This window comes from Erythrolamprus reginae, chromosome Z, assembly GCF_031021105.1.
Source record: "Erythrolamprus reginae isolate rEryReg1 chromosome Z, rEryReg1.hap1, whole genome shotgun sequence".
NCBI classification, from domain to species: domain Eukaryota; kingdom Metazoa; phylum Chordata; class Lepidosauria; order Squamata; family Dipsadidae; genus Erythrolamprus; species Erythrolamprus reginae.
This window is the reverse complement of record NC_091963.1, coordinates 111603809-111619067: the sequence shown is the minus strand read 5'-3', so window position 1 is coordinate 111619067 and position 15259 is coordinate 111603809. Positions and strand designations below refer to the sequence as shown.

Genomic DNA, 15259 nt, shown 5'->3' with positions numbered 1-15259 from the left:
TCCAGCGCAATTATGCTACTGCACTTTTGCAGGTAGCAAAATCATGTGCGGAGATGCAGGCGCGGAAGCAAAAAAACGCACTGAAACAAAGGGGCACCTGCATCTCTATGCACGATTTTGCTATCTGCACAAGTGCAGTAGCATAATTGTGCTGGACTCTGCTAGCACTCAAGAGCCATGGAGGCGAGGACAGCTCAGCGTTCCACCTTAGCATCCCACCTCTGCACCTAGCACATTAAACCAAATACAGAGAACAGAATAACATGGCAAGATTTAATAATGGTCTAACAATAATATACAAATAGTGCTCAGTTTGTGACCCTAATTGAGACTGAAATCTTGGTCACTGAATGATTTGATAATTAAGTGAGATACTCACTGACTGATTTACTCTACAATAGCAATTCTAGTACTCTTGATTGTGGTTATTAAGTGATGTCCTAAGTCATTAAGAGGATAGAATGAAAAAGAGCTGCTGGCTGAAAAATTTCAGCTCCATGCAGAGTTGAAATCCTCTCAGGAGACAGCTGTTTTGCTCTTTAACATCTCTGCCTGAGAAAGGATTTCCTCTCACTTTCATATACAAAGAGAAATTTTTCAACACAAAGGGATTTCTGCTCTGTTCCTACAGCCTGCCAAAATATTTTGGCTTCCCTCTCTCCTCTCTGCTTGCAAACTTTCCTGCCAGCTTTCCAATCCACTTTCTGGGAAAACCAAAGATTGCAAGTGGAAATCACATGATGATAGGGGTACTTGTCAACCAGTCGTAAATGCATGGTGGTAGTATTACATTTTATGATGCCCAGAAGTGCTTTATGGCCCGTGAGCATAGTTCCCTCTAAGCTGAGCTGTGAGCAATCGCTCACTTAAAAATCATCATCAACTCAGAGTTTTCCAAACCTGCCCAGAAGCCAAGAGGGAAAGAGTGAGAGGGAAGGAGAGAGAGAGGAAGAGAGGAAAAGAGAGAAACAGATAGAAAAAAGAGGGGAAGGAAAAGAGAAAGAGAAAGAATGGGAGTAAGGAAGAGAGAAAGAAAATCAAAATCTAGTTTGAAACTAGCTCAACTATTTAAGTGGCATTTTGATATTGATAAGAGTTGCCCTATTATGAGCTCACTGTTATAGACACACAGTACAGTATTTTATTTTGAAATTCTCTGAGGCAAAACAGGGTGGGGTTTTTTTGTTTTTTTGTTTGTTTGTTTGTTTGTTTGTTTGTTTATTTATTTATTATTTCTGTGCCGCCCAGTCCCAAAAGGACTGCCGCTCAGACACTATACTTTTCCGCCCACCCCCCAAAAAAATTAGAGGGAACACTGCCCGTGAGTACCCTGTTTTGTGGCTGTTGTAATTCTGAACAATCATTAAACAACTTCTCAAAAGTCAAGGATTATTTGTAAAATATTGTGTTATCACCAGCTTCAGAAAAGAAGAGGTTATTTCAGCAAGAACAAAAGCAAAATAAAAATTATTTATTTAAGAAGTTGATAATTCTCCTATCGGCTCATTGTTGTTAGAGACATGGAAACAAGATAAAATTTACATGAATCTTCTCCTTTGAGATGAGCAGTAACTAAATTTTATGTTGTTGCATGAAAGCAAGAAAGCAAGAAAAAATTGATTAGAGACATATTTAGGTTTATTTTAAAATACTTGCTTTGATACAAAAGCAGATTTATGTATGTATGTATGTATGTCTGTCTGCGTGTTCATTTATTTGATTGATTGATTGATTGATTGATTTGACTTCTATGCTGCCCAATCCCGAAGGACTCAGGGCGGGTTACAAAAATATAAAAATACAAATACAGTAAAAATAATTCAAATATGGAAAATCTAAAACTATAAAACCCCAGTTAAAAACACATAACTCAACCAATCCAGGCAACACACATACATACCATTCAATGTAATGTGGCCATGACATATGTCAGTTTCATGGCCTCCAAGCCTGCTGGCAAAGCCAAGTCTTTGTGGCTTTTCGGAAGACCAGTAGGGTGGGAGCAGTACATTGGGGGGTGTTGTGTTCCATAGAGCTGGAGCGGCCACAGAGAAGGCCCTCCCCCGCAATTCCGTCAACCTGCACTGCTTAGTTGATGGAACCTAGAGGAGGCCAAGCCTATGTGATCTTATTGGTCTGTTAGATGCAAGACTGCTAGATGACCTGCATGGTCCCTTCCAATTCTGTTAATCTGATCTGATCTTAACTATTAACTGTAGGGATATATATTATTATTTTATACCTGCTAATGTTTTAGATTTATTATCTGGAAAAATAACTGTAATTGTGTTTATTTTCTCTGATAAACTGAATTAGACTTAAAGTGAATTAGACTATGATTTGTCTAATTTAAATTTATCTGCATTTAAATTTAAGTGATCTCTGAAAAACTGAGCCTTGAACTTAAACCTGGGTAATTAGCCCATAAAATCACTGGACAATACTAATATACGACCTCTTTACAACCAGAATTACTTGTAACCTCATGTGGTAAAAGAAAGGAGCAGTAATGATAAGATGCACAACTAGAGTCTTCCAATTTTGATATCAATTGACATTTCCTTCAGCAATGCTATGACCAACATCTAGTCCTATCTATCATATAAATGTATCAAGAATTTTCTAACTTTCTAAACAAAGTGATAACATTTCTTATGCAATTAAAGTGTTGCAGACACTAACAAGAGATCTTCTAAACATGCATCATTTTAATCAAATGAAGGATACTAGATGTAGCATATCAAAGAAAATAATAGTACTAGAATACAGTGGTACCTCTACTTAAAAATGCCTTTATTAAGAACTTTTCTAGATAAGAACTGGGTGTTTTTTGCCTCTTCTTAAGAACCATTTTCTACTTAAGAACCCAGGCCCAGAAAAATTTTCCAGGAAATTTGAGAGCGGCACGAAGGCCCAGCCAGTTTCCTGCCATTCCCCCTTTAATCCTGCCCCTCTCGGGCTTTTCTGGCCTGCCAGAGGAGCCTTTCGGTGGCACTTAAGGAGGCTTTGGCACTCCAGTGCGAATGGAGCATTTTCCTTTCTCTGGACGCTTGGACAGGGAATAAACTTCTGCTAGCGCCCAGAGAAAAGAAACAGTCCCTTTGCTCTGGGCAGCCGAAGAGTCACCACAGCGAAGGAAAGGCACTGGCTACAAAGCAAGTGAGCGAGAGGAGAGAGAAGCCCTTCAGCATGGGAAGGAAGAGGCAGCAGGCAGCAGCAGCAGCCAATGTATGGGAGGCAGTGTATGGGAGGCAGCCTCGTGATGGGTGTATGGGAGGTGCGTGATTCTTGCTGCCGCAGAGTCCCTCTTTTTTTTTTTAAGCCTTAAAGTTTTGGAATTTTTTTTATTCTCCTCTCCTCCCCTTTTTCCTTCGGCAGCAACTCTCCCCTCCTCTTCTTCCTCCTCCTCCTCCCACCCAAATTCCGAGCTTTTATTTCTTTCCTAATGGGTTTGCACGCATTATTTGCTTTTACATTGATTCCTATGGGAAAAATTGCTTCTTCTTAAGAATGTTTCTACTTAAGAACCTGGTCACGGAACAAATTAAGTTCTTAAGTAGAGGTACCACTGTACTATCATTGTAATGTTTACAAAACTCTAGATCAGGGTAGGCAAAGTTGGCGCTTTTATGACTTGTGGACTTCAATGCCCAGAATTCCTTAGCCAATCATCAGGAATTCTGGGAGATGAAAACCACATGTCATAGAAGAGCCAACTTTGCTTACCCCTGATTTAGATTAATATTGACAAAACAGCGACTGAAAAATCTACTCCTATTAAACAAATATTGGAAGAGAAGTTAGAGATAATTGTTTAGATTATCAATAATAATATGATAGTCTTTGGAGAGGGGCGGCATATAAATTCAATTAATAAATAATAAATAAATAATTAAGTGATAATCTTATGTCAAGATAATTATGACTCAATATCTGATTCTTAGAGGAGAACTTCATAGTACTAGAAGAAGCTCAGAAATAAAGCAAGAAATCTAAATACTTAGAGATGACAAAAGCTGTAGGGAATAGACACAGTTAACCATTTGTAATGGAAAGTCATTTCCATTGAGAAGCTGTTAAATAATTAATTTTAACTGGATCATCAAGTCAAAAATCATCTCTTTCATTCATGGTTATTAGGTATGTTTCCCAATACCAATAACAGCTACAACGTTACAGTAGGTTTACACAGGAACATTTGAACATTTAATAGCAAACAAAATAAACTGACCTGGGGAGCTTACACTAAAAGCATGGCCTTAACATGAAAGAAACAATTCCAATGACCTTCTATATGAGTTTTGGTGGCATTACATTAAGAGAAGTGGTGGTGGTGGGGGGAATAGTTCTCTTTTCTTCTGATTAATCAAGATACTAACTAACAAGATACTAAGAGTAAAATAAGCCAATAGGTAAAATAAAGCACAACGGTTTAGATTTATTAAGCAAGAGAGAACAACTAACAGAGGAAGTAAGCAACAGCATTAAATTTAATTGGAAAATAAAATAATCTGTGCAATCCAGGTGATGAAATTAGAAAAGGAGATAACATGAGATAAATGACATATACTGAGAGTAATGGATATGAAATTAAGAAGTTTTAATGATTATATTTGGTAGATGATACATGTTTATTAAGGTGTAATTGACGGTATATCAGACTACATGTATGTTTTCAATGTGGAGAAAATAAAAAAACTTTTTGCAAAAATAAATAAATCAATAAGTTAAAGAATTAGAAATATACCAGTACTTAGGGAGGAATATCTTCTTTTTATTATTACTCACCTTAATCCAATGTTCTGGCTTCACATCTTTCAAAACTAAAGTTAACTCAGGTTTGTCCATTAATACTTGAATTTTGGCATGAGTTGGGTCATCACTTGTACAAATGGTAATGGGAATCATCCACAAAGGGCAGTCTTCCCCTATATAAAAGAAGAGAAGGACACCTGACAGAACAAGGCATGGCATGGTCCACTGTCCAATCCCCAGAAACATGTTTTGAGGATTTATAGAATAAGAAGAAAAATAATTTGTAGAGTTGAAATCCAATCATTCTGCAAAAACAAGTTTGTTCAAGATCTATGTTTTCCCTGAAACAACTGATACTCTAACAACTTAAGTTTTAGGCAAAGAATGGTAACACATAATTTGCTTTCTGGGTCTCATGGAACTATATATTAGGGTGACTTAGGCAGTCACATACAAATAAAAACTGTTATTTAAATGAACATACATATTGACACGAACTATTATTCTTGTTCTCCATAACAAATGAGAAAAGATAAATAAAAACAAAATAAACCCAGTTATAGATTAACCATGAAAATTTAATAATTTAGGGATATCTCCTATCTCCTATTCACAAGTGGGCTAAAGAAGAAGTACCTCCATGTAGCAGAAGAGGTACTATCAGAATTACTAACAAAAATTGCATATTGTTGATCTTCTTTTTCAAATAAACTTTCCTTAAAAAAGAACAATTGAATGAATGGCCTTCAAAATCAAACTCTAATAAAAAGCTACTGTTTTTTATCAATAGTAATTAAAATCCAGCTCTATTCTAAATTGGCAAATTAATAGTTTGCTGGTTCAAACTTATTTATACAAGTCATCTAAGTAATTTGCTTTGAATACCTTTTTCTCAACAGCAGCTACAGTATTCTATTAGTATGATTTTTTTAACGACTTTGTAATCCTTTGCTTTGGGGTGGAGTCAGAGCGAATGAATGGTACTCAAGTATTTATTGGCCAAATGCCATTCCAGAGTTCACAGCCCAGAGAAAATCTACCTAAGATTGAATTTACAACCTTCTGATTACGAGGTGAGATACATCTACTTAATAATGTACATCTGTTTATTCAATGAAGAAGTGATCATACTTTTTAGATTTTCTGATTTTTTGCATAGTTTCATATGAATCCTACTGATAGTAAACTGAGTAAACAGTAACGCACCCAGGCCTGCTTCTTTTTTAATTTATTGATTTATTACACAAACAAAACAATGTAGTGTGCAATGCACCAGTGTGAAAAAGTAATAATCCTCTTAGATTAAGTAACACCTTTGACTAGAACACCTATAGGTGCTATGACTATGTTCTATAATTAGTGATCAGTGTCTCACATCACTTTTTCAGGTTCATTCTTTCGGAGCAAACTGCTTCAAATTAATAACATTTAACAGCATCCAAACATGAATTGCTTACTCTGGTCTTGTCACATTATTTTTTTAGAATATTCATAACTGGGAGAGTCATATTAACAAGGTTAGCCAGTGAATGGGCATAGCAACTGAGTCAGCCAATAGGAGCTAACCACTTTCGAGTCTGTGTAGAGAATCGAAACTAGAAACTTAAGCTTAAGGCTGGGTATGGCTCCAGTCCACTCTGCTCTCTGTCATCTCTGCTGAAATGAAACTAACTCCTGCTTGTGTTTACTTGAAGAAACAATCTGCTAATGATATTATAAATTCATTTGTTATTATGTTTATAAAGAAGTTATTAAAACCAGCTGAATCAATGATCTGTATGTGCTTCTGATTTTGATTTTTGTAACAAACTCTAATATATTTCTATGGGATATAGCATTTAAAATGGGTTTTTAAAAAATTATACTTGCTTTTATTTTTCAGATTGTTGCCTTCCTACTATGGACAGATAGTCTAATATAGTAGTCCCCTCTGCAGACTGGCAGCAGTGGCCAAGGGGGGAGGGGAAGGGGATATTTCCATACAAGAGCTAGGGGAGCAGATAAGCATGCAAAGCTCTTTTGTGGCCTGGTTCTCCATGGGCCTCAGTCTGGGATTGGGGATATTTGGTCTAATAAATTCCTGCAGAATTTAAATAGAAAATATGTTTTTAACAAATTGTGTACCTTGATTAAGGTTCGGTATTCTATCAAATGTTCTCCATTTCAAAACTATCTTCAAAAGTTTAGAAACCATATTGTACTTTATTCAAGCAATAATAAATTGAATAACAGGTATCAATAATAAATAGTATTATAATATAGGGAGTTTGTCTGCTATTTGTAGAGCATATCGTTCATAGTTTATTAAACATGTATTTTAAATTATAAATATTGTTAAAGTATGAAACTCTCTACAGATATTATGAACTTTAGCTTTTCAAATCACATGCAGTTTTTCATAACATGGATTCTAAATCATGCTGTATCAAAAAGAATTTTTTGTAAATTTCTGTAAAAAAAAGTTACTGACTGCGTATATCAACTTTATAATGATTCAAAGGAATTTCAAACCACAAAATGAATAATACAATTATAAACTGTAGATAGAACTGTGAGTTCTAATGTTGTCTTAGGCACAAAGCCAGTTGGATGACCTTGGACCAATCACTCTATCTCAACCTTAATAAGCAGGCAACGGCAAACGGCAAACAACTTCTGAAATCTTGCCAAGAAAATTGCAAAGACTAGCCTGGGCAGTTGCCAGGAGTCAACACTGACTTAAAAGCATCTCCAAAAACCAATTTCCCCATATTACAACACCTTCTCTAAAGCACAGTTTAATGCCCTTCCCTTTGCAGTCATGGATGTTAAATACAATACAATTAGACACATTTTGCAGAAATGATGCCTCTGTGTCCCTGATGAAACTGAAATCTCAGAACATATCTTTCAGAAAATTTATGAGGAATTACCTGCAAAATAATCCAACCCATACTAATTAGATTTCCTGAGCACTGTTGAATGATATTTAGAAACATAGAAGACTGACGGCAGAAAAAGACCCCATGGTCCATCTAGTCTGCCCTTTTACTATTTCCTGTATTTTATCTTACAATGGATATATGTTTATCCCAGGCATGTTTAAATTCGGTTACTGTGGATTTACCAACCACGTCTGCTGGAAGTTTGTTCCAAGGATCTACTACTCTTTCAGTAAAATAATACTTTCTCATGTTGCCTTTGATCTTTCCCCCAACTAACTTCAGATTGTGTCCCCTTGTTCTTCTGTTCACTTTCCTGTTAAAAACACTTCCCTCCTGAACCCTATTTAACCCTTTAACATATTTAAATGTTTCGATCATGTCCCCCCTTTTCCTTCTGTCTTCCAGACTATACAGATTGAATTCATTAAGTCTTTCCTGATACGTTTTATACTTCAGACCTTCCACCATTCTTGTAGCCCGTCTTTGGACCCGTTCAATTTTGTCAATATCTTTTTGTAGGTGAGGTCTCCAGAACTGAACACAGTACTCCAAATGTGGTCTCACCAGCGCTCTATATAAGGGGATCACAATCTCCCTCTTCCTGCTTGTTATACCTCTAGCTATGCAGCCAAGCATCCTACTTGCCTTTCCTACCGCCCGACCACACTGCTCACCCATTTTGAGACTGTCAGAAATCACTACCCCTAAATCCTTCTCTTCTGAAGTTTTTGCTAACACAGAACTGCCAATGCAATACTCAGATTTAGGATTCCTTTTCCCCAAGTGCATTATTTTACATTTGGAAACATTAAACTGCAGTTTCCATTGCTTTGACCATTTATCTAGTAACGCTAAATCATTTACCATATTACAGACCCCTCCAGGAATATCAACCCTATTGCACACTTTAGAGTCATCGGCAAATAGGCAAACCTTCCCTACCAAACCTTCCCCTATGTCACTCACAAACATATTAAAAAGAATAGGACCCAGAACAGACCCTTGTGGCACACCGCTTGTAACCTGTCTCTGCTCAGAATACTCGCCATTAACAATAACTCTCTGATGTCTATGCTTCAGCCAGCTTGAAATCCACTGAACTATCCAGGGATTAAGTCCAATCTTCACTAATTTATCTATCAGCTCTTTATGTGGAACCGTATCAAAGGCTTTGCTGAAGTCCAGATAGGCAATATCCACGGCACCACCTTGATCCAACACCTTAGTGACATAGTCAAAGAACTCAATGAGATTAGTCTGACACGATTTGCCTTCAGTAAAGCCATGCTGATTTGGGTCCAATAAGTTATTGTTTTTTAGATGCTGATTTATCCTCTTTTTGAGTAGAGTCTCCATCATTTTAACTACAACTGATGTCAAGCTAACTGGCCTGTAGTTTCCAGCTTCTTCTCTACTGCCCTTCTTGTGGATAGGCACAACACTGGCCATTCTCCAATCCTCAGGAACATCTCCTGTTAACAGGGATTGGTTAAACAAATCAGTCAGGGGGGTAGCAATGACAGATCTGAGTTCTTTAAGAACTCTGGGATGGATGCCATCTGGACCCATTGCCTTATTTATCTTTAATCTTTCAAGTTCTTCTAAGACATCGGCTTCTAAGATCACTGGAGCTGAATCCGTACAGCTGGAAGCAATGCTATATCCCTCTATAGTATTATTTTGTAAGGTGTCTTTTGAGAAAACTGAACAGAAGTAGCTATTGAAATGGTCAGCGATCTCCTTATTCCCATCAATGCATGTATTATTCCCGGTACTAAGCTTTGTGATGCTGCAGTTTTTCTTCTTCCTATCACTAATATATCTGAAGAAGGTTTTATCCCCCTTCTTTACAGATTTTGCTATTTCTTCTATTATCTGTTTCGCCTCCTTCTGTCTCATTTTATACACCTCTCTATCAGCTATACTTCCAGACTCTTTATACCTCCTATAGGCAGCCTTTTTTTCATTGACTATAGCCCTTACATCATTGAAATCTTCCTTTTAAAAACTTAAGTATCCTGAAATCACTTAATTGTTAAATACCATGTTTTGACCTGACAACAAAAGTGGATAATTTACTTAATTAATATTTTCTTGTATTCTCAGATAGCATTTGCTTTAATTTTTCCAATTTAGTGTTGGGCTACAATAAAATATTAATCATTGTTTCTTCTAGAGAGCAGTGATGATCCAATCAATAGCCTGTTTAATGAAATATTCACCAAACCATCCCTTCATTTAACTGTACTAAAGAAGGGACAGTTTGGTCTGATAATTAAGGCACCAAGCTAAAAACCAGGAGAATGCAAATTCTAGTCTCATCTTGGACATGAAAGCTGGCAATGTGAACTTTGGGACAGTTATTCTCTTTCAGACCATAATGTAAGGTTCAGATGACAAGCCAATCAGTCAATTCCTACTCTAAGCAGTGGGTCAACACTCAGTTGATCAGGAGAAAAGCAAACATTGTATTGCAGAAAAACACTAGGAAGATTATTATTATTATTTTAAAAAAATACTTTTTCACACCGCCAGATTGTATTTTGGAAGGTTTCAGCTACAAATAAATAAAAAGAACCCCAGAGGTTTTGGGTTATTCTCTTTAAAAATCAGTAGGATCCACATGAAGCTATTATATTTTAACTTGCAAAGATATATAAAAATAGAGAAATCCCAAAAGGAACAAATACTTTTCCGTAGAACTGTATTTTTATTACCTCGTACATGAAGAAATATTAATACTATGTAAAAATCGTTTTAAAGAGTGTGCGAATTTTCTAATTAAAATGTGCAGAATGTACTCCCCCACAAAAACACAATAAAAATTTAAAATTTCAGATTTAATAATTGTTGGTAAATTATTTCAAACATCTGAATCCTAAAAAGGACACCTGCCTGCACAAACTGACAGTGCAAGGTCTGTTTCGTGGAATAGTTGGTGTCACGTACAATATGGTGCGCTGCTTGCTCCTGTTATCGTCTTACCACTATATGGTCCGCTGGCACAGAATTTCTTCTGGACTAGCTTCAGCACTTTGTTATCTTCTTGCTGGAGTAAAGAACAAAAGTAAAAATAGTAGTGACAAGCTTGAGAATATTTCTATTTAAGATGGCATGTCCTGAGGATTTAATTCCTTATTCTCACAGTCCATTGTAAGTTTGTCAAGTTTTTTTTTATTTTTTGCCAAACCATATGTTTTTGTCCACTCTCCCTTTTCCCAACTGCTCCATACCTTTATCTGTAACTCTCAACAGGTTGGCCACAGTCACAAACATTATTTTCTTACAATATAGTATTATATTACAGTATTGTGATTGAAATATAATAGCTCAGACTGGATTATCAGTAGCTACCACTGCATAGTCAAAGGAAGTCCAAATTTGCTGAAATGACATATCTTCATAATTTAGTTTGGTCTATTTCAATAAACTGGCATTAGCTTAATCTGATAATAGGATCTCTGTTCCCTAATCTAGTTTAAGAATCTCTCCACAGATCATGAATTTAAAATGGCATACATGAAAAATATCTTTGATCTCCAGCTTTAAAAAATGCTAATATCCTTTCAGACAATGTTTATAGATTTTTATAAAAACAAAAAAGACTCGTTAATGTGTTTCATAGGTTATTCCAGAAGTGAATTCCAAAACTTGGATATAAATTAAATGAAGATGTATTGAACTGTGTTTCCTCAAAAATTAGACATGTCCCCATTATTAGGCCAATTAGTCTTTTCAGGGCATGAATTGAAATAGCCCCCCCAAAAAATAAGACCCTTGCACTACTTTCCAGGGAAAGGGAGGGAACATGCTGGGAGCTGCTCTTTTTGCACTGAGCACTCTTTTGGCCTTGAGAGCGAGAGCGAGAGCAAGTGAGAGGTAGGTGCACGCACACACACACACACATGCAGGATTAGCTCGGCTCCTCTGGCTGCCTCTAGTAGCATTTTCAAACACGCTCCTGCCTGCAAGGAAGTGACGAGGTCGGTCGGGTACACCGAACCCACAAGCATGGAGCTTGAGCAGTAGATGGGCACATCCAGCCCATTTCTGTCACCACCCCTTCGGCTCTGCCTCCCGCCGCCACTGCCACCCTTGCTCGCCAGCTCAGGCTGCTCATCCTTTACCTGCCCTTCAGACAGGGGATGCAGGTGAGGGTGATGAGTGGGAATCTCCTGCAGGAACAACTACCCGTTCCTCGATGTTATCTCTACTGAACCCTCCCAGGCCTCTCGAGCAAAGTGGGAGGGGGAAGAAACTCTCTCAGGCTGCCTGAGGCAAAGTACTTGCCTTTCTACCTTCCCTCACCTTTTGGCTGCATGCTACGCACAATAAATCTTTCTCTCTTCCAAACTCCACCAGAAATGAGTCTTTCTGAGATTCATCACGTCTGCTCAGCCTCTTGGAGCAAAGGGGGAAAAGATTTCTTGCATTCAGCGTGAAGCCAAAAGGTTCCCTTCTCCTAGTGCTGTGCCTTAAGTGCATTCTTACCCCTGCCCCTACCAAGTGTGGAAGAGACAAGGAAGCATTTGCACAGCAGCCTGACTTCGTCAAACAGCCTGCAAGAGTTTCTTCCCTTCCCGCTTAGCTCAAGAGCCAGAGGTGGGGGAGGATCAATGGACACAACATCAAGGAAAGTGATGGAGCCACAACTCTGATGAAGGATGTGTGGGCTACCCCACCATCCCCAAATTGCAGCCCACCCACGAGACACACATCCTAACACTTGTAGCTCCATCGTGTTCCTCGGTGTTGTATCCAGAGGAGCCTATTGTAAAAGAAAACGTCTTGCAAGTTTCAGATGTTTGACTGAACTTGTGAAACATCTTGCGAGTTTCAGATGTTTGACTGAACTTGTGAAGTTTTCTTTTCTTCTCTGGACACAACGCTGAGGAATGTGACAGAGCTACAAGTGTCAGGTAGGATACGTGTCTCGCAGTCCAACATATCCCAGAAATGAGTCTCTGTGAGACTTGTCAAGCCACCACCGCTGACATGTGGATCAGGACTCTGCAAGGCTTGTGCCATTGCATGCATGAATGCATGGCAGCAGGACCCTGGCTGTATTGTTTGATGAAGCTTGTAGCAGTCCTTCAGTTTGTGCACGCACAAGGTGGTGGAGGGAGGCTAGCTGCTCAACCAGCACCAAGAACAGGGAGGGGAGACAGTGGTGATGGGACATCCACTCCCATGTTCGCCACCTACTGCACCCCCAAAATAATTAGCTCCCTCAAATAATAAGGCCAAGACCATATTTCAGGGTTCAAAAAAATATAAGGTCCTGACTTATTTTCAGGGAAACACGGTACTAGTAAAGACAAGTTAGTTTTCATCTACAATTAAAAAATGGTAGATTCCAGTGAAAAAACAATATTATTAAGCAAAATGAGGTACTGTACTCTTTAATGTCTTATTTTTGAATTAAGCAATAACTTTGATATAACAAAGTCATTTAACTTGTTTTAAAAGGAAAACAGTAAAAAAGATGTACAAAATGTGTGTTTATGCATTTTTGTTTGTTTTTACTTAGACATCACCCAACTCCAAGAATCCGAGACCAAGCTACACAAAATAAATTGGAATCACTCTATAATATGTAAATAGATATATTGCTCTTGGGTCAAGTGGACTATACAAGAAACACCCCTGATTTGGTGGTGGGGAATGTGTGTGTGTCTGGGTGGTGGGCACAATTCACTATGCACTGTTTTATGTTGTGTGTAATATAAATTTGTTAAAAATTAATAAAAATAAATAATTTTTTTTAAAAAAATCACCCAACTCCAATTCACTCCGGTGGCTCACAACATAAAAACAAGATAACAAATATATAATCAAAAGTAGATCATAATACCATAAACAAGATGAGGAACTCAGCAACTATTAGCGTATCATATAACTAGAAAGGTGCTCAAACCACCCTAATCCAAAATCTAAGAAATCAGCCAGGTTTTTAAGGATTATAGAATGCTACCCAAGCCTCAATGAGAACCTCATCCCACAAGGCAGTTGCCATAACAAAAAGGGCATACTTCTAAGGTCCTGATAGCCAGTACAGTAGTCCCTCACCTATCGCTGGTGTTACGTTCCAGACCTGGCCGCGATAGGTGAAATCCGCGATGGGGAATTTATCAACTGGTAGTACTTATTTAAGTATTTATATTGTAATTGTTTGGTAAGTTTTCATTGTTTTAAGTGTTTATAAACCCTTCCCACACAGTATTTATTTTAGATACAGTATTTAAATACAGTATTTACAATTTTAGATTTTTTTTTTTTAAAAAAAACCTGCCGATCGAGTTCGGCGGGCTGTTTAAATCTGCCGATCGACTGCCTCAGAAACCCGCGATGAAGTGAAGCCGCAGTAGGTGAAGCGCGGTATAGCGAGGGACTACTGTACTCCTTAATTGGAGAATCGTTCAAGCCTCCAGGCCCTACTTGTCATAATTCTTTAAGAACATGAACAATGCCTAGAAAGTACGTAACATAAATCCAGTCACACATCAAGTTTCTAGAAATATCAGAGGAAATCAGTGGTGAAATGCTACTAGCACACCCTTGTTCAGATGTACTGGTAGCTGCGGCCGCCGGTTCAGAGAACCAGTGGCGGCAGTAGCGTGAGGCTCCTCCCACTTTCCCCAATGTCACCATTTTCTTGTTTGTTACACTCTGTGCATGCACAACATCTTCTGCACATGCGCAAAGAGGGGCGGGGGAGCATTTCCAAACCGGCAGGGAAGGTAAGAAGATTTCATTCTTGAAGAGATTATCTATTGGTTGACTAAACAAAGTAAATGAGAAGTAAATGTGTCAGAGTTTATATATGCAAGCAAACAGTTACAAGATTAATTAAGAATGAGGTTAGGGATTCTACAAAAATATCTATGCTCTAACTCTATAGTACATACATTAATTTCACTTTTATATTTTCTCTTATTCTATTACTGTTTTTAAGGACTTAAAGGGAGGGAAAAATATTTCTGTAATATTTACAATTCTATAATCGCAAAGCATATGGCATAGCAATTTAATATATAGTAATATAATAAATATAATATAAGGTAATATAAAATAATTAATAATATAATTAATATAATCAATAATATGATATAATTAATAGTATAGTATAGTATAGTATAATATATAATTTGTAACTTTTTTCTATATTAAAAACACTGGAAATGATATTACAATATTTCAAGGTATATGCAACCTTCTAATTAATAAGGGACCCTAGTAGGGCCAAAGGTTTTTCAAGAGTCGTGAATCCATGTAAATAAGTGCAGCAGCAGATTATAGCATGAGATACATACTGATTTTTAAGGATATGAATTTGTATTTGCAATATATCTAGGCTTCAGGCTATGAAACTAACACTGAAATTGTATGGGTTCACGAAAAAATGAAAAAATGAATATATTCTGTCACATATAAACTTTTCCAAACTTGATGATATATCTATTTATGGGTCAAGTACGTTGCTGAAAACATGCATTTTTTAAACCTTAAAAATATAAATTCTAAACATAATTATTTTAAGAAGAATAAATCATAAACAAAATCTTCCTCAGTCAAAAAAG

At 37.2% G+C, this 15259-nt stretch overlaps 1 protein-coding gene across 3 annotated transcripts in view; it reads right to left on the bottom strand.

Annotated features, from left to right (window-relative positions):
- NPEPPS (aminopeptidase puromycin sensitive) overlaps positions 1 to 15259 on the bottom strand; it is a 127667-nt gene that overhangs the window by 38386 nt on the left and 74022 nt on the right. For all 3 annotated transcript variants that reach the window (XR_011556851.1, XM_070727671.1, XM_070727670.1), the window contains exons 14-15: positions 10665 to 10728; positions 4789 to 4928 (exon numbers count right to left, since the gene is read on the bottom strand). Coding sequence is in view for 2 of the 3 variants with exons in the window: in XM_070727671.1 (XP_070583772.1) it covers positions 4789 to 4928; positions 10665 to 10728 (204 nt within the window). In the remaining variant the exon portion in view is untranslated. The remainder of the gene's footprint in view (positions 1 to 4788; positions 4929 to 10664; positions 10729 to 15259) is intronic.